The following is an 18,217-nucleotide window of genomic DNA, read 5'->3' on the forward strand; positions in this document are numbered from 1 at the left end:
AACACTACAGGAAAAACCAGTCTTCCTTCCCTCGTACCTCCCACTTTAAAATAAGAAAACTAACTGAAGCCCAAAAGGAAAAGGATTTTATTCAAACACTCCCCTTCCTCTCTAAACCCCATTTTAAATAAAGGCCCCAAAGAGAAGGGTCTTACCCAAACCCTCCCTGTTGGCGAGAGAGCCGAGGTTAGAACTCAGCCGTCCCAACTCCGGGCAAGTACTCTTCCCCTGTGTCAGGCCTGCCCTCTACTGGAGCCCCAAGTCTGGAACCATAGAAGCCACGCCTTATTTGAAGGTAAAATATTGGCACAGTTATGCCAGGATGCCACTTTAATAAAAAGTGGGAAGGTAGAAAGTACACGCAAAAATCAAAAATATACTTTAATCTACATTTAAAATAATTTTTAAAATCGGTATTTTTATGTAAATGATAATATGCACAAATATTGTGAACACCCCACATTTTAACTACCAAAATCACTTTTTAAAAAGATTTCCTGAATAGTCAATGGCCTCTCCCTGCCCAATCTTACTCCTCCCAAACCCCACAACCAACGAGTTAGCTGTCAGGTTAAGAAATAGAAAAAGCATTCAGTTAAGCAAAAATCCATATACCCACCATTTAATTGTATACTTGAGGTTTGGTTGACTGACTGTGCTATCATCTAGGAAAATAGTGGAGCAGGAGCTGTATTTCCTTGCTATTTGTCCTGGAGGATGCTAGAAAACAATGGCAACAAAACAATGACAATTAAACAGGGCTCAAAATTCTTCCAAGGAACATCATCCCCTTCACCTTGAGACTAGACAGAGGAAAAATGTCTTAGCAAGAAATGTTAACACCACCAGCAAGAGCAGTACAAAAACGCTTTCTTCATACAATGAAATTCCTTGTTCTTCCACATACAGAAGTCACTGCCACCACTCCTGGCCCCAAACCTCCTTCATCAGGAGAACAGGACACGCTTGCAATCAAGCATCCAAGAGCACGTTGCAGGTCCACAGAAATCACCTGCCGGGGCCTGCATGAGACAAGAGGTATGCTGTTCATCATGCTAATGAAGGCCCGGAATTAAGGCGGAGTCCTGGTTTTTCGCACCGAGATCCAGACAAGAGTCCACTGTACCCATTTTCTCTGTTCTTGGGGCCATAGAAAATACAGCCAATGTTAATTTAGAATCTCCTGGTTAATCTGCTTGAATTTCAGGAGGCAAAGTTATAAAGAAAAGGAAAAAGTATTTCTTCGTTAGGGGCAAAATACATTTTAAAGGGGAAGATTACCTGATGCTTTTGAAAACACAACCAATGGATGACCTTCAGGTGGTGCGCCTGTGCGGTCTTATGACTGGTTCTTTCACAATTGTATAAATTTTGATCTCTTTGGAGAACTTTAGAACTGAGAACTACTTCTGAAAGGTCCAGTAAGGAAAACAGAATTTCAATCACACAATGATGACACCGAATTGAATACTAAGCAGACTTTTGACAACCATGTGGGCAATATGATTAGCAGACACTGATCTGGATAATTTGTGTTCAAAAGCAAGTTAGAAAAAAAAAAATCAAATCACCCAAACAAGTTTCCACCTGCCTGGTGCTATGTTGACAGTCTAAGTGTCATTTTCAGCAGCAAAAAAAATAATCCCTTGGGGATAATAAAATTGCCCGCCTCACCTGCCCACCTCCCACCAAACCCTCGGGATCCACGGTTTACGAACGTAAAGGAAGACTTAAAGCTAATCAGAGACCAAATGCCCTCTTCGATACTTTAAAATTTACTTATTTAATAAGGTTTCCTTTGTAATAAAATTATGAAAATCTGCAACAGCTTGAGAAACATAAAAAAGATGCTATAATCAATCTCCCCTCAAAACTAAATAATACATCGTAATACTGTAGTGACCACTGGGGTATCCAGTTCCTCAAATCACAGGTAGAGGGCGCTACACTACTGAAACACTAGGACCCTCCCAGCACTGCTTTTACATAAATAGGACGTGGAGCAGGGGAAATTAACCCAAGTCAGGAAATTCAAAAGATAAGGCTTGTTCCTGGGCCTTTCTTCTTAAGCTCACACTGTTCTGTGCCTATGTACAGAAAGGGCACGAAGAAACGTTGTAAACAAAGTTACAATGTCAATTTTAACATGGCATTTTCATATCTATCAAATTAATCCAACATTCTCATTAAGACAATCCAAAGGCATTAAAAACATCTCTTTTTAAGCTCTTGTAGCAATCACATTTAAGTCAGACAAGGTACATTAAAAACTCATTATCTAATAATGGCTATTAATATGTGCTGCAAGATTCAAAAATCCTATGAAATTTACCCCACCACTGTAAAATTTACTACAAACAAAAACCTCAACAAACATGTTCAACACAAAAACTCAGTAATTAATTGACATGTTAATGAATTTTTCAAGATACAAGGTAACTTGAGGAATAACCCCAGCAATGGAGCAAAACGACAATGATTCACTTCTATTTCTTGTACGGCTTCAATAATTTCCTTTGACACAAATTTCCTCAAGATTGAAATGTACCAGGAACTGCAAAGAATAAACGGTTTCCTCGAGAAAATGTAAGCATGCGAGTCCAGGAGGGGAGATGAGGGATGCACTCGGTGAGCACCGTCTACACCCTCACCATCGAAGAACCACCGTCGTGAGTTCACGGGCAGGAATACCCTCGGTCCGCACATCCTAAGGGTCAGGGGGTTAACTCGAGACCAGGAGAGGATCTCCCTAGCCGTGAGTTGGCGCCTCCCAGCACTAAGGGCTGCTGTGCCAAAGCACTCAATTTGCCAGGGGGATGCCAACTCAGCTTTCAAACTATTTAATAATTTCTAAAATGAATAAAAATCCCAAGTATTAAGTTATAAAGGTTTTTAGTTCTAGGGTGTCCCATCATTCTACAATACCATTTGGTCATCACGTCATTTGTTGAGTGTCAGGACCACAAGATTCATAGCACATAAACTTCTCTTGATCTGAAATCCCCATCACTAAAAGCTGAAATAACGAGAATCCCTCTACCGGAAAAGCTCTTGACCCCAGGGCTGCTTTCCTGTTTTGGTTTCTGTTTTGAACTGTTCTGCGTGACACAGGGAAGGCAGAGCCGGCTCAGGCACCAACACCTCCCAACAACTGACGTGCGTCCTGGGATGAGGACAGCTTCAAACCTCTGTGATGCCTCTGAAGCATCAAAGAAACACACGTTCACAGAAAAGTATACTCTAATTTAGTAAATATTCTTAATAAGGACATAATGTGCCAGATAGTTTTGTTTTAATTGAAATATTGTATTAATTTAGTTGTCCCATGATTCTGAAAAATCAGTATTTTTACAAGTGTGTGTGTCTGACACACAGAGAATCTCCCACCTAGGCCCCAATCTTTGCTAATAAAGAACACAGCCACATGATACACTGGAGAAAATCGGTTAGGAAGACAGGTGCTGGAAGTCGCAGGTGTGGCTGTGAATCTGACTCGGCCATAACTGGCTCTGCACCCCGGCCAAGTGGCCTGGCCTCCCTCTCTGCCCCTCAGTCCCCTTATCTATAAAACAGAGATGAAAAGAACAGACTCTACCTCACAGGGTTGTTATAAGGAGTAGAAGAGTTGTTATTTTTAAGTGCTTAGAGCAGGGCCAGCACATAGAAAGCATTACATCAGTACTTGTTAAATAAAAGGCTTGAAACATGTCAAAAAAGGGATAGGAATGCTTCTTACGCCTAATGTCTATAACATTGTAGACGTATATAAAAGAAAAGACTAAGACAATGTTTTACCTGAAAAGGATGGGTATAACACTCTAGTTAGCTTAGGCAAACGTTCCCAAGGATGACAACTGTCTTGGTGAGAGAGCAGATTGTATAGTGTCAACCATAAACTGCTTAGAAGGGGAGCAGAGAACAGTCTAATTAGCGAGAGGCCCAATTATGGATTATTTTTAAGGAAACAGAAGTTTATATCTTTGAAATAATATGTATTTTACAAATTAAGTTATAAATATGTGGAGTGATAAAATTTTAGAACTAGATTAAAGCCAAGAAGATCTAGTCCACCTATTCACATAATGTCTACAGTATAAAATCATCTATTATTTACATCAAGACCCACTAATACGCAAGAATTGTTGGACTGTAACTTAAGAGGATTTTATTGAAGAGTTATTATGTGTCCCAAATAATGAGATTATCCCTTTAGACAATTCCAATCAGATGTCTGTCAGATACAAAGACACATGGATAGACGTATGCATGCTCTATGCGCACACACACAATCCAAGTGCAGGACAAAGAGAAGGGGGGTGGGCATAGGGATAAGACCGGCACTGGACCCCCTCAACGACCAGGTATCCTTCTCCCAACTACTCCACCGCCCTCACCTTCTCCAATCCTCTGTCCACAGCTCGCCCTGAGCTCCCGGGGACAGCGCGCATCTCAGAGAACCGAGAGGCCCTGAGGCAGCAGCATCCACTCACCCTCATGCTTCTTCCTCCCTAGTAAAGGAATCTGAAGAACCTCCCCCTCATCTGCAGGGGAAGACCTAACCTTCTCCAGGCAGGGCTAGTCAGGACCTCCACTTCCTCAAACTTTCTAAAAGCTGGCTCACACTCCACACTCCCTTCCTGGTCACAAAGAACTCTAAGCGCTGGACCAATGAGCACTTTTCAGGCCTAATTCTCTTCTAGCCTTCTCCCATCTTTCTGGCTACTCAGTCACAGCCCCTTTGTAGACTCCATTTCTCTGAACTCCCTGCAACGTGATGGTCTTTCCTTCGCCCTCTACATCTCTCCCCAGGGGATTCTCATCCCTTCCCATTAATTCAACTTCCTTCTGCTCTCTGAGGAGTCCCAAATCTTTCCTCTGGCCCAACCTCTCTTCTGAGCTCACCACTGCCTGTGGACCTCTCCACCTGAATGTTCCTCATGGGCACCCCAAATGGCAAACTAATCCGTTCTTCCACTCACTAGTAAGGCTTAAAACCAGAAATCTGCAAAATAGTCTTGAATCTTCCATCTCTCTTTCTCTTGGTCTCCTTGCATCAAGTACTATTGACTCTACCTCCTAAATACGTTTCAAAATCATCTTTCCTCTACATTCCTCCAGCCACTCTCTGGTATATGAATGGCCTCCATCACTTCTCACCTGTATTATTGTGATAATCGCCCTGTCTCTAGCCTCTAAGCTCATTCCCTTCCAAACCACTCTGATGCTACTGTGATCTTTCTACAAAGCAAATCAGATCATGTCACCTCCCCACTTAAATGATTCAGAGGTTCTCCATTGGGGGCAGGGGACACACCATCTCTCCATCTCTCCAGGTCACCACTCATTTCTTCCTGCCATGTACACTACCACTTAGACATAATTAAATGATGATAGTAACAAGAATAACCTTTATTTAATGGCCATCAGATATGAGTTAACAGTGTTCTGGATACTTTACGTGTATTCATTTACAGCTCACAAATATTTAGCAAGGCAGGTAGAATTCCCATCTTACAGGTAAGTCAAAGGAGGTCAGAGAAATGAAGTAACATTCCCTAAGTCAACTCTAAGACATTGGAGCTCAAAGCCACACCTGTCTGACTCCAAAGTCCGTGCCTTTCTACCTATAGTGCTTCACTTGTGCCATGTTCTCCCAAATCTTTTCAAACACCCCAAAGGCCCTTTTCCTTCTCTGACCCCACTCATCCTTCAGAACCCTGCTGACAGCCCTTCCTCAGGACTCTTTCCCCCACCACGTGTTCCCACGTGCCCTGTGCCCTCCGTGGCACTGACCACTCTCCGTGGTAGTTTTCCACTCACTCGTCTGTGTTCTCTCGGGGTCTACACTGTAAGTGTCCAGGAGGTAGAATGGATACTTTTCTTGAATCAGCAAACGAGGAAGAGCTTTATCCAAGGGACCAGCCTGCCTTGCTGGCTGATTCAAGTGCCACCACAAAAGAAGTTTGCCTCTACAATGGCAGCTGGGTCCTCTGTGAGCTCGGTGCAGCCTCAGCAGAAATGGGGCACCATGTGTCAACAAGCTGGCAAACAGGAGCTCATCGCAAGGGCCTGTGCCACTGGGCAGTGAAATGCTGACCTGCTCACTGCAGTGGGCCAGGGGCCATGGGCCAGGCTCTCTAGTGGCCCTGCGGGGAATGAGCTCACGTGGACAAGACACTGCAGTACAGGCCAGGCAGGCGTACAGTGGAGTCTGGGAGCCTAGGACGCAGCTCTGCCACTGATGAGCTGTGTAAACTTGGGCAAGTTACTTCAGTAGGGTGGTCATGCGTCCTAGCTTACTGGGGACAGTCCTGGTTTGCCCCTATCATCCTGGAGTAACCAATAACAGCACCCTCTTTCACACTCAGTAGTGTCCTGATTTGGGCTTACTTCCCCAAGATTCAATGTCTTCATCTATAAAATATGGAGAGCAGAACCGACCCTCATCGTGGGGCTGTGAGGACTACATGGGATAAACGTGGAGGCTCAGCACACAGATGTGCTCAATGAATACTATTAAGTCACTTAACAACACAGTCTCTGTGCTTTAACTTCCTACTTCCAATGGTTGGACAAAACTGTCCTACCACTTCTTAGGGTTTGTCAGAACAAATAAAAATAAAGCATTAAAAATATGAGGTAACATTATTGGAGGAAAAGCAGTTGTACAAATTTGTAAAAAATGATATAAATGAAATCTCCAGAAATGAACGCTCCAAAATTTTTTTTTTAAATCCTAATTCTAAGGAGAGCAAACTATGACCTTGACAGAAGGCAGGGCTCTGTGTGCACAGAGAATGAAATGTGCACCAGCATCCCTTTATTAAGAATTAACTGAAGGCCTGATGTATGCAGAGCATGAGTGGGACAGAACCCAGGAGAAGCGGCAAGAGGGGCTGGGGTGACCATCACGAGCACCTGAACGCTCACGGGGTGCGACCGTCTGACAAAACCACAACGGCGGGGTGGTGCAGGGGTATTTTCCTCATTTGTAAAATTAAAATTTGCAGAAAACGCTTAAGAAAGTGTCTTTACCCAAGTCACACGGCTAACAGGGAGTGGATACCAGGACATTCTGTGGGATGCCACACCCTGTGCAAACCCAGAGCACCTATCCGAGCAGGCAGACGCTGAGGCTGGGAGAAGGACACGCATAGATGCCCCCGGGGCTGGGAGAGAGGAAGCCCTACCATCTTCCTCCACTACCACCATGGTCTCAGAGACACGATGATAAAAAGAACAAAGGAAAAGTCCTTCACCTTTGACCTCAAGGTGTTAATGAACAAACATTCCGTGGAAAGAAAAAGGAAGACTGAACAGCTTTTAGCAGGATCAGTTTTTTACAGCAAGGAAAGACAAGAGGTAGAAAAAGCAAATAGCCATGGAATTAAGAACAGAAGTGGACCAAGTCATTACTCTATTAAAGCAGAAAAATAAACCAACATTGAATCTCAAGAACAAAAACTGGGAAGTGTCAATTTTGAGGTACAAGTTTTGCTCTATTGTGAGTCACACAGGCTGTCACCACAAAATAATTATTCATAATTCACTGCAATCCCAGGTCAAATCTCGGCTGCATTATGGCTCTGTGCACGACCCTATAACGAGAAGGACTTTTCTCATTACAGTTCTGGCTCTGAGGCAAAATCCAGAAATGCACCCCTTTAGGACTGGCATCATCTGAGGGAGAGGGGTTTTCCTGATGGCACTGAGGGCACCGCGCACTCCCTCAGGGGGCTGCCCCTGCACAGCCACCAGCACAGAGCTCCTTGCTGCCCGAGTTCTTTCTGCAGCTATAAAAGAAACAGAGGTTAATTTCCCCAAGTGACATTTTTCTACTATTACTTCACGTCTTGAATGCAATGGTCATATATACTCCAGGCTGCAGTTCTGGGGGTAGGGTGGGGTGGGAAATAAGCTGATTCCAGAATGCTGGGGGTAAGGTAGGGCGGATGCTTATCCAAGTGTAGGTCTCAAAAATTTTACTTTACAGAAAGACTCAAAAATGGGTTAGACTTGCCTCAGAGTGTAAGAAACTGAAGTTTTTTTCCTACTCTGTTAGAGCTCTCTCTCCTACATAATTAGTAAACTGTCATAGAAATTCAAATATGCCATGTGTTTGCACAATGCAAATGGTTAAGGGCCTACACAGCCCATCTCCATGGCCACTCATAACTACCTGTGAGATGGGAGGACGTGCACCATTCCTCTCTGCAGATGATCTAATGACAGCACTTTACCAGGTGACACAGTAACATGACACCACAAAGCAGACAAGTATCAGAAGAATCATGATTCAGGCCACTTGACTCCTAATCAAGCGTTCTTGCTACAGTAAGTTGTTCTTAAGCTACATCCCTTCAAAATTCTCTACAAACACAGTTATATTGGTCAAAACTTGACTGGTTCCAGAAGGTCATTTCTTCTCTTGGGAAAAGTTTAAAAATTAAAAAAGCCAGGGCCGGCCCGGTGGCGCAAGCAGTTAAGTGCGCGCGCTCCACTGCAGCAGCCCGGGGTTTGCCGGTTCGGATCCTGGGCGTGCACCACCACACCGGTTGTTAAGCCATGCTGTGGCGGCGTCCCATATAAAGTAGAGGAAGACGGGCACGGATGTTAACCCAGGGCCAGTCTTCCTCAGCAAAAAAGAAGAGGATTGGCATCGGATGTTAGCTCAGGGCTGGTCTTCCTCACAAAAAAAAATTAAAAAAGCCAAAGGAAGTGAAAAAAAAAAAATAAGAGTTGTGCTTTGAAGAAACAAGTATCTTATTGCTGATCAGAGTTAAAAATTGAATTCACAGGACTGCAAACAAAATATTAAAAACCAAGACCAGCTACTTTTGAAAACCGATAATTTCTCAAAATGTTAAATATAGAGTGACCATATGACCCAACAATTCTACTCCTAGGTATATACCCAAGAGAAATGAAAACGTATGTCCACACAAAAACATGTACAAGAATACTAATAGCAGCATTATTCATAATAGCTAAAAGGTGGAAACAACCCAAAAGTCCATCAACTGATGAATGATAAACAAAATGTGCATACCCATACAATGGAATATTTGGCCATAAAAAGGAATGAAGTTGTAACATACTAAAACACGGACGAACCCTGAAAACGTTATGCTAAGTAAAAGAAGCCAGTCACAAAAGACCATATATTATATGATTACATTTATATGAAATGTCCAGAATAGACAAATCCATAGAGATAGAAGGTAGAGCAGTGGTTGCCAGGGGCTTGGGGGAGATGGGGAATAGGGAGTGACTGCTAATGGGTACCGGGTTTCTTTCTGGGGTGATATGATCTAAAATTGACTGTGGTGATGGTTGCACAACTCTATGAATATATTAAAAACCATTCAAAAGGGTGAATTTTATGGTATGTAAGTTCTATCTCAATAAAGCTGTTTTTAAAAAATGAATTTTTCATAGAAAGAAAAAAAATAAAGACCAAAGGCAAGAAAAAACCCTATGGGAAGGACTGGTATTGCAAATTAAGATTTAAGTATGAATTCATGATTTCTAAAACATGTATTTCCTAGCTATGTCTGCTGAACGGGCCTAGAAGCAGTGACACCCCAGGAGCAATGAGTACAGATGGCATCCAGCTCTGGGTTTCTAATACTGTTCGCCACTAAAAGGAATCAAGGTTCCCTGGAGAAATGGCTGATTCCAGGGCTGACCCAGGGAGGTACACGATGAGCATAGAATATTTTATTGTGCCAAAAAGCAAGAGAGTGCTCAAAAAAAAAAAATTATGACGGAGGCATGTCACAAGAACAGAGAGCCAGTTTGAAAAGTCTGCCATAGCCAAATCTAGGACAATGTGAGCACCAAAATAATTAAGGACATGAATGAACTGGAAATCATTGAAAACACAGAAATCCGTGAGTCCATACTAACAATGGATGGATGAGGGAGGGAGGGAGGGAGGGAGGGAAGAGAAGGCTCCCCCTGAGAGCAGAATCATGCCAGTGACATGTGGAGGGGGTGATGGGGCTGGATAATTACCATTTTGCAAGCCAAATAATAAAGATTGGTTCAGGCAAGAATGATCAACAGATGCTAAATCTAGGGGTGGGGATAGGAGCAGGCTATTTACATGGCCCACAGACTGCTTATCAGTTGTATGGAGAAAATCAGTCAATATTCAGTGGAGAATCTGGACAGCACGCTGCAGGGCGATCAAGACCAACACCACCAATGACGTCAGACGGACATGGTGTGTCTCCAGATCTGATACACCAAGAGGGGCCAGGGAGCACTCCAGCATTCTGGCCGGAAACACTTACCTGAATCCTCAGACAAATCCAAAATGAGAAGCATTCTGTTAAAAAAACACCTGGCCCTGCATTCTTCAATAGTGTCAATGTCACAAAAGACAGAGAGAGGCTGAGGATCTCTCCAGATTAAAGGAGACAGAGGGGCACCCCAACTAAATGCCACGTGTGATCCTGGACTGAAACTGGTACCAGAGAAAACATGCTACTCAGGATATTATGGGGCCACCTAACAACTGGAATATGAACAATTCATAAAGAAGACGTGGATCAATGTTAAATTCTTGAGTTTGATAACAATACTGTGGTTACACAGAAGATATTCTGTTCTTAGGAAAAGCACAGTGGAGTATTAGGGGGTAAAGGGCACAATGTAGGTAACCTACTCCCAAACAATTCAGAAAAAATAATATAGGACAATGATCAGAGGATGAGTTGAAAGTGATAGAACACTTAAAATTGGTGAATCTGGGTAAAAGGAACTGGGAATTTTTTGTATTATTATTACAACTGTTCTATAAGTTTGAAACTTTTTAAAATAAAAGTTTAAAACATATACACATAAGTCAAAGAACAGACCATAACACACAGATGCTGGAGTGGGAACCTCTGCCTAATGGGTAAGGGAAAAAGAATCTGCTTCTTAAAAGGCTTTTTATGACAAGTCCCTGCTCCTTCTCAGACTTCATGTTTTTTCTTTCCTCTCTCTACTCTAGAAGTCCCTGAGCAAACTGACCAAGCTGAAAACTCAGGAGGTTAAGAGAGCAACGAAGCGAAAAATGAAATGGCACAGTGACGAGGTGAGGCAGCACAGGGGGCCTTGAGCGCCTGACCAGCTCCTGTCTACCCTCAGCACATGCTGACACAGGAACCGGAAGTCACAGGCTCAGGTCAAATAGGAACAGCTCCTCCCCCACAGCAGTGTGTGAGCAACGTGAAAACCAGGCAGCCGCGCTCAAGCCTCTGTGGTGTCTTATTCAGAGATGAGATCCTAACACCACACACAAGAGATCAGGGCTTCCAACACAGCAATGCCCACTGAGGACATGCCTCGAGTTTTCTGGGACAGATCCCAACATCAGGTCAGTGATCTTGCACTTGTGTGTCTTAACAAGGACAATGTCATTTCCAAAATGAGGCACTAGGGAAGCAATGCCACCAGTCAGCCACGCTGTATTTGTACAGACCATCACAGCTGACAAGTGTCACTTTATCTGTGCCTCACACCAGGGTGACAGAATGAAGGAAGGGAAGGCTGGGTGAAGGAGGAAACCGGAAAGGGTAGGAAAAGAGACAGTCTTTTAGAGACCTTACCAAACACGCAGGGAGCGACACCCTGCACACATTTCTCATCCACGTCTATAGTTTTGTGTGCATAGCATTATCATTTCTAGACGTCCTAACAAAAAGAAAGAAAGAAAATAACAAAGCGTCTCCCCACGCCAACATTCCATGTCAAGCAGCACGTGTGGTGTAAGAACCCGAGTTTCTAAGGCTCCTCCAGTGAGGTGTGAAGACTCTGTACTCTGCATTATTGCTGCAACTTTCCTGTAAATTGAAATTATTTCAAAATATAACTTGGAATCCTTTATCTAACTGGATTTTTAAAATCTTACTGAGATTAAAACCGTACTGAGGCTTCTTTCACACCATGCAAGCATATTGTATTGATGCTAACACAGCAGTTGCTCAATAAATTTGTGTTCTATTAAGAGCAAATCTCGCCAAGAGGCAAAAGCAAGGTTTAGAATTTTTAAATTCTAAGTTCTTGGATCAGCTCACTTCATTCCTGACTTTTGTGGATTAACAGGTGAAGAGTATAACCAGAACAGACACCATTTTACAAGGAATCTCCTCCTAACCCATTCAAAGCCAGAAGCAGAAATCAATGTGGAACTGAACTATTTAGAAGACCACAGAGCGGGGTGGAGGGAAGGGTGAAATAGGCAAAACGGCATGGTATGATATACAAACTTCCAGCCACAAAATAACCAAGTCATGGGGATGTAATGTCCAGCACAGGCAATACAGTCAACAATACTGTAATAACTCTGTTGATGACAGACGGTCACTAGTCTTTTCAGTGATCATTTTGTAATGTAAAAAAACATACACCTGAAAACCAAAAAAAAGACGAAGACAACCATCAACTCTCTAATACAGTAGTCCCAAATGGAGTTGAACAGAATATACTCCATTCAGGGAATCCTGGTATTCATAACTATGAAAAAACTATATCCATACTCAAAATACCAGAGACACTTTCATCAGTTTTGATACTGAACTTAGAAAATTCAACCATTTACCTATACTCCAATGGGCAATAACAATAATAACATCAGCATATTTATACAGTGCTATAATTAGTTTGCAAATCACCTTCCTTTCCATTATATCATTTGAGGCAGGTAGGCCAGGAATTACGACCCATTCTATGAGATAGCAGAACTGAGACTTCAAGACTTTTCCATGGTTCCCCAATTAGCAGGTGGCAGATCTAGGACTTGAACAAAATTCTTTTGGCTCCAAGACCAGTTAACAATATGACTCTTGCTTAACTGATAAATAATACTCTGGTTACTTTATTCCCTCACAAAGTTTCTAGAACTATCACCTGTCTCAATATTAAGACAAATACTGTGACTGTTTTGCATGAGAGTAAGGGAGGCTGGCCATTCAACTCTTGCTTCATTCTGTTTTAATATCTTTTAACTTCTTAGAATGATCAATTCACTTTAGGTATGCTGTCACCAAGTGGCAGGAGGATGTCATACAAAAATTAGCCTAAAGTAAAAGGCATGAGTTTTCCCTAAGTTTCAGGAGAGTGATTCCAGACAGACTCCAGCCACCTACAATGCCACTCACAATTTATAATCAGAGATTTTCACATTTTAATTAAAAGGTTCATTTAAAGTACAAACTTTAAATAAAGCCCTTTACAGACACCAGTTAAAAATACCTAGTATTTCTTTCATAATGTATTCAATTTTCCTATAACTGTTAATTCTAATTACATCTAAAACATAGGTGCTGATTAGAATATTCATCTTTATAATTCACCCTGATTTAACTTACTGTCAAAACTCCCAGAGGGGTTCATCCTCAAATGGTTTCAAGCTTTAAAACCTATCATAATTCTCGTAGAAGCAGCCTCCTTTTATTTAATCCTTTACGTCTCACTTGGCTGTTCTAAGCCAGCTAACAGCCCTTCTCTTCTCCAGCCTGGGGTTCCATTCTCTGCTGCCCCTCTCCCTGGAGAATGTTCCCAGTCAGTCTCCTCCTTTCAATGTTAGCTGGGAGCCAGACAAATGGTACTTCTCTCCGCCTGGTAGAGGTCACTTCCCCTGCAGTTACCGTCCTCCCACTCCCACCTCTCTTACATGGCTTACTTATATCCATTGCTTTCACTTTTCTTAAATAATAGCCTCTTTGTAGATTTCCTCAGCAACATGTACTAAGCAGATTCTTCAGAAAATTGAAGGAGAAATTAAAGAAACAACATCCCTCACAATAAAGCTAAAAAGACAAAAGGTTTTATAAACAAGGGCAATGAATAACTGTCATTCCAGAGTCCAACAACAAATTAAATTACAAATTTTAGTTGGGGCCCATATTCAGGAATGAGTTCTACCGACTACCCTACAAAAATTGAATTATAAACGTTATCTCTAACTCCAGACAAACAAGTGAACCACCTCTGCCCACGTGGAACCGGTGTCACCATCTGAGCGGCACACAGATGGTGTGAGGGCCAGACCACCTGGTCTCAACCCTGCTCCACCACTTATTCGGCAAACTTCTGTGTGTCTCTCTCTCCTCCTCTAAACAGGAAGGATAAACGGTACCTACCCAGCGTGGTTACTGAGTAAGCTCATTAGACCAATCAGACAGAGCCTGGCACAAACACAGTAAAGCACTCCACAGACTATACTGATTACTATGGTTACGTATCCTTTTTCTACTGCTCTAGCTCATTGCGCCAAAGTGTCTCAAAACCTGCAACACACAGTTGGTTTGTTAGCCTAACTGAATCTGCAGGTAACTGTACTCAAATCCTATCGCAGGGGTTGCCACAGCACATTCCAGCGGCTCTTCCCAGCATGGACAGAACTGATGTGCTGCTCTGCACCCAGGTCTGCTCCCGGGCTAGACAGGCACGCTGCTAGATGGCCATCTGCTGTGTAAGACACTGGGCACAGAGACTTCTTTTATATAGGAACAAGTGTGCTTGTGTGATTTCACTGTCTGTGTCAGGGAGTGGGGTATTACGGAGCTTGTCTGAGGGCTGGGCTGGGTTACAGAGGATGCATGGAGCTGGAATGCACAAGCTACCATTCTAATCCGTATGCTGGGTCCAACAGATATTCACCCAGTGTGTGGCAGGTGCCAGGACTGTGTGCAACACAAGGTGTAAGGGTAAGCAGGAAGGAATATAAAAAGAGAGGGGCAGATGAGATCAGGGAGAGCACACCTCTGTCTCATCGGCCAGGATCAGAACAGTGGACAAACTCTCGCCCTCCTCTCCCTTCACCCCATTGTAAAGAGCGCAGTGCCCAGTCTCAGCTCATCTCCTTCCCTCTCAAGCTCCTTTGCAGACGTGCTGAGTGTAAAGTGTTCAAGTGCACCCAGCAGGCATGCAAAGAAATGGAAGCAGGATTCACAGATTTAGGTCATATCTCTCAAATTTCTATGTCCAGCTATATGCTGCTTTCAAAAAAGAAAAAAGGCCTAGCAATTTTCAGCATATTTTCCTCATGACATATATTATGATTTCACAGATGCTTCACATTGATGCTTCAAAATTTGAGAGAGCCAGGCAAGAGGTCACGAATTGCTTTAAGAATCTGATGAAAGCTACAGACCCTCTCTCCGACCCTTAGCAAACTGTATACACACGTACCCACTGATGCTGCCTACACCCTCCTAAGGGCCGAGCAGGGAGGCCCTGGCTGCACAGGCCCAGCATGTGAATCTCCTTTCAACTGCATTTTGTCCAGATTTTTCCAAGGGCAGGGAAGGCAATATTAAAGCTCTTTAACACACAGCTTCAGTGCCAAGTACTTCAAGATCTGCAAATACTTAAATGCAGTCTAGAAATCCTGAAAAAAAAACCCTGTAAGGTCGAATACATCATTTTTGTTTTCAATATGAAAATTCTGGTAATTTACCTACTTTATCATTCCCTTCCTCATGGAGATAGTGTCCTTTCCTAAAGAAAGGGGCATATATGTAGAGGGAGAGGAAGGGCTGGCTGTAGTTGCCTGGTGGCAGGGCTCCACACTCCAGAGGGGTGCAAGGTGGGGCGCCACAGCAGGGGGCTGGGTGGAAGAAGGGGGGAGATGGGGCCGGCCAGCTGCATCTGCTGCTCAAGGAAGGACGGAGAACCTCAAAGGGACACTTTACGCCTGGCCAACAGTGGAGGGAGATACCGCTCAGAATGGACAAAAGACTAGAGTCGATTTTTAAAAAGTCCTTTTAAAATTAAAGTATTATCAAGTTTATCCTTTCTTTGAGCATCAGAAGAACATGCAGACTCTATTGGACCTACAGATGACAATCAGGAGGGGAAAGAGTGTGGGGAGGGAGACAGCCTCACGGAAAATAATTACGTGTTTATTCACATGGAACTGAGTTAGAGAGAGAAGAAGAGTGATCTGGGGGCAGGGGCAGAAGAAGGCAAGGATTAGAAATTGAAAAGCCGTGGCTTCGGGGCCAGCCCGGTGGCATAGCGGTTAAGTTCACACACGCCATTTTGGTAGCCCAGGGTTCGTCGGTTCAGATCCTGGGCGTGGACATACGCACCGCACATCAAGCCATGCTGAGGTGGCATCCCACATAGAGCAACTAGAAGGATGTACAACTATGACATACAACTACATACTGGGGCTTTGTGGAGAAAAGGGAAAAAAAAAAAAAAAAAAAAAAGGAAGATTGGCAACAGATATTAGCTCAGGGCCAATCTTCCTCAAAAAGAAAAAACAAAAAAAACCCAAAAGCCGTGGCTTCCATTTGGACCTGTGCGGTGTTGCTGTGGTATTGTTCACACACATCTTCCCAGGAACAGCAGCAGTCTGGGGCTTCTAGAAAAATACCTGGGACGGTGGATGAAGACCAAGCCACGCCTGTCCAGTCAGAAGCCAAACTGAGCGTAAATACACTGCGACATGCTCCACATTCTTCAAATTGCAACAAAATACATGAACCATTTTCACCCATCACATCACAGTTATTACAGACAGCTCTTTACACTGTACAGTCATCATGAAGAACACGGGGAGACAGCGTCACTTACATGGTTAATGAAGAGACTCTTGCGTTTTTCTCTCACTGTGAAAACAAAAAATGCAACAGAAACGTTACACGCTGCATGCCAACCCCTTGCAGGTTGCTGAGGACTGGGCCTCTGTGTCACGGGCCCATCCTTCCACCAACCAACGCACCCAATTGCTCAATTACCAAATATAAGAAGATGTGACCTGCACAAATGCAGAGCTGAACTTGGCTAACAGAGCGTTACACATACCCAACTTAAACCACAGCACCCGAACAAAATTACCACAGCTATGATTAACTGAGGGGGACAGCTTTCCAATAACGAAATAAAATATTAATAAGTAAACCTCATAAAACTTGTATGCATCTGTTTGTTTAAGATGATTAACAAATAATAGGACTATTTATCTCCAACTGGACCAGATGCATAAAGGTCTGTGCTATACGGGCGAAATATAAATAACAAGAATCCCCACGACAGCAGTAAGATACAGGACAGATAATGTATGTCCAAGTGTTATTTACCATGGAAACCCAATCACTCTGCACACTGGGTGTGGTGAAAAACACCAGGCTTCTGTCTGGGAGGCCTCCTGGAACCTCCTGCAGCACCCTCTCCCTCAGGGAGGCTGACAAAACTCATGAAAATACCGTCCCGTCTAGAAGATGGCTTCTCACGCTGCTGTCTGCGCAGCGTGGCTCAGCCTCGGGCCCCAGCCCCCAGCGTTTCTCAGAACAGGGGCCCTCAGCCCCAGAGATGTACCAGGGTGACAGGGAACCCTGCGGAGCTTTTTAATAAACTAGTATCATTGAATTTTGTACTTTCTTTCCTGAAGACTTACTTTTGAGGGTACATACGAATCAAGCAACACCTTTATTGAGCAGGCCTACTACAGGCAGAGGACATAAAGAATAGGTGTCCTTCAAGGAGACGACAGCCTGGGTCCCTGGGCATCAACAGGGCTATCTCAGGCCTCCTAAAACAACAGCATACAAAACCACTTCTCAGCTGCGGAGGAGCCCCCGCCCCACAGCCGCCCCCAAAGGCAGGTGTACTTGTTCCCACAAGCCCTCCAGCTGACCGGGTCTGTTTTCCTTCTGTGATGGACTCACAAGGACACAGCTCTCTTTTCCTTAGAAGTCCTACCCTCTCTAGAATGACAATGCCCCTCTTCCCATCTCAAAGATATCCAGGGCAGAAAAGCAGAAACCAGCCTGAGGACACCACTGGGAGAGGAGCCCGCCCAGGCCGTCAGACCAGCACACGGAGCGCGAGCACACAAACCTCAGTGGCGGCCTGGGTCTGCTGGGCACAGCGTGGAGGCCACAGGACCCCCTCCACCCCAGCTCCAAATGAGCATCCACATGTGCACCATAACAAGAGGAAAGTGAGGGCTGGCAGGAAGCACTGGACTTTAACTTGCCGGCATATATACTTTGTGTGCACATGCACCCGTGTGTACATGTGCGTGTGTGGGCACACGCGTGTTTTCTCTAAATTAATTTAATACTCAATTATTGTGCATCTGGTCAGGGCTGCTCCACCACATGGGGGTACGACGACATTTCCATGCTGACTTCTCACTGGCTGGAGGGATCTGGGAACACCTTCAGTGGGGAGACCTGCCAGGCTTTCCAGCAAATTCCACACATGACAC

The 18,217-nt window shown here is 43.8% G+C and overlaps 1 protein-coding gene across 2 annotated transcripts in view; it reads right to left on the reverse strand.

The window, feature by feature from the left end:
• Positions 1-18,217, reverse strand: part of CCNY (cyclin Y) — a 213,668-nt gene that overhangs the window by 34,137 nt on the left and 161,314 nt on the right. For both annotated transcript variants that reach the window (XM_004425203.3, XM_087420617.1), the window contains exons 3-4: positions 16,579-16,613; positions 620-720 (exon numbers count right to left, since the gene is read on the reverse strand). In XM_004425203.3, the coding sequence (XP_004425260.1) occupies positions 620-720; positions 16,579-16,613 (136 nt within the window). The remainder of the gene's footprint in view (positions 1-619; positions 721-16,578; positions 16,614-18,217) is intronic.

Source organism: Ceratotherium simum, chromosome 32 (genome assembly GCF_057802395.1).
Source record: "Ceratotherium simum simum isolate JZ-2026a chromosome 32, ASM5780239v1, whole genome shotgun sequence".
NCBI classification, from domain to species: Eukaryota; Metazoa; Chordata; class Mammalia; order Perissodactyla; family Rhinocerotidae; genus Ceratotherium; species Ceratotherium simum.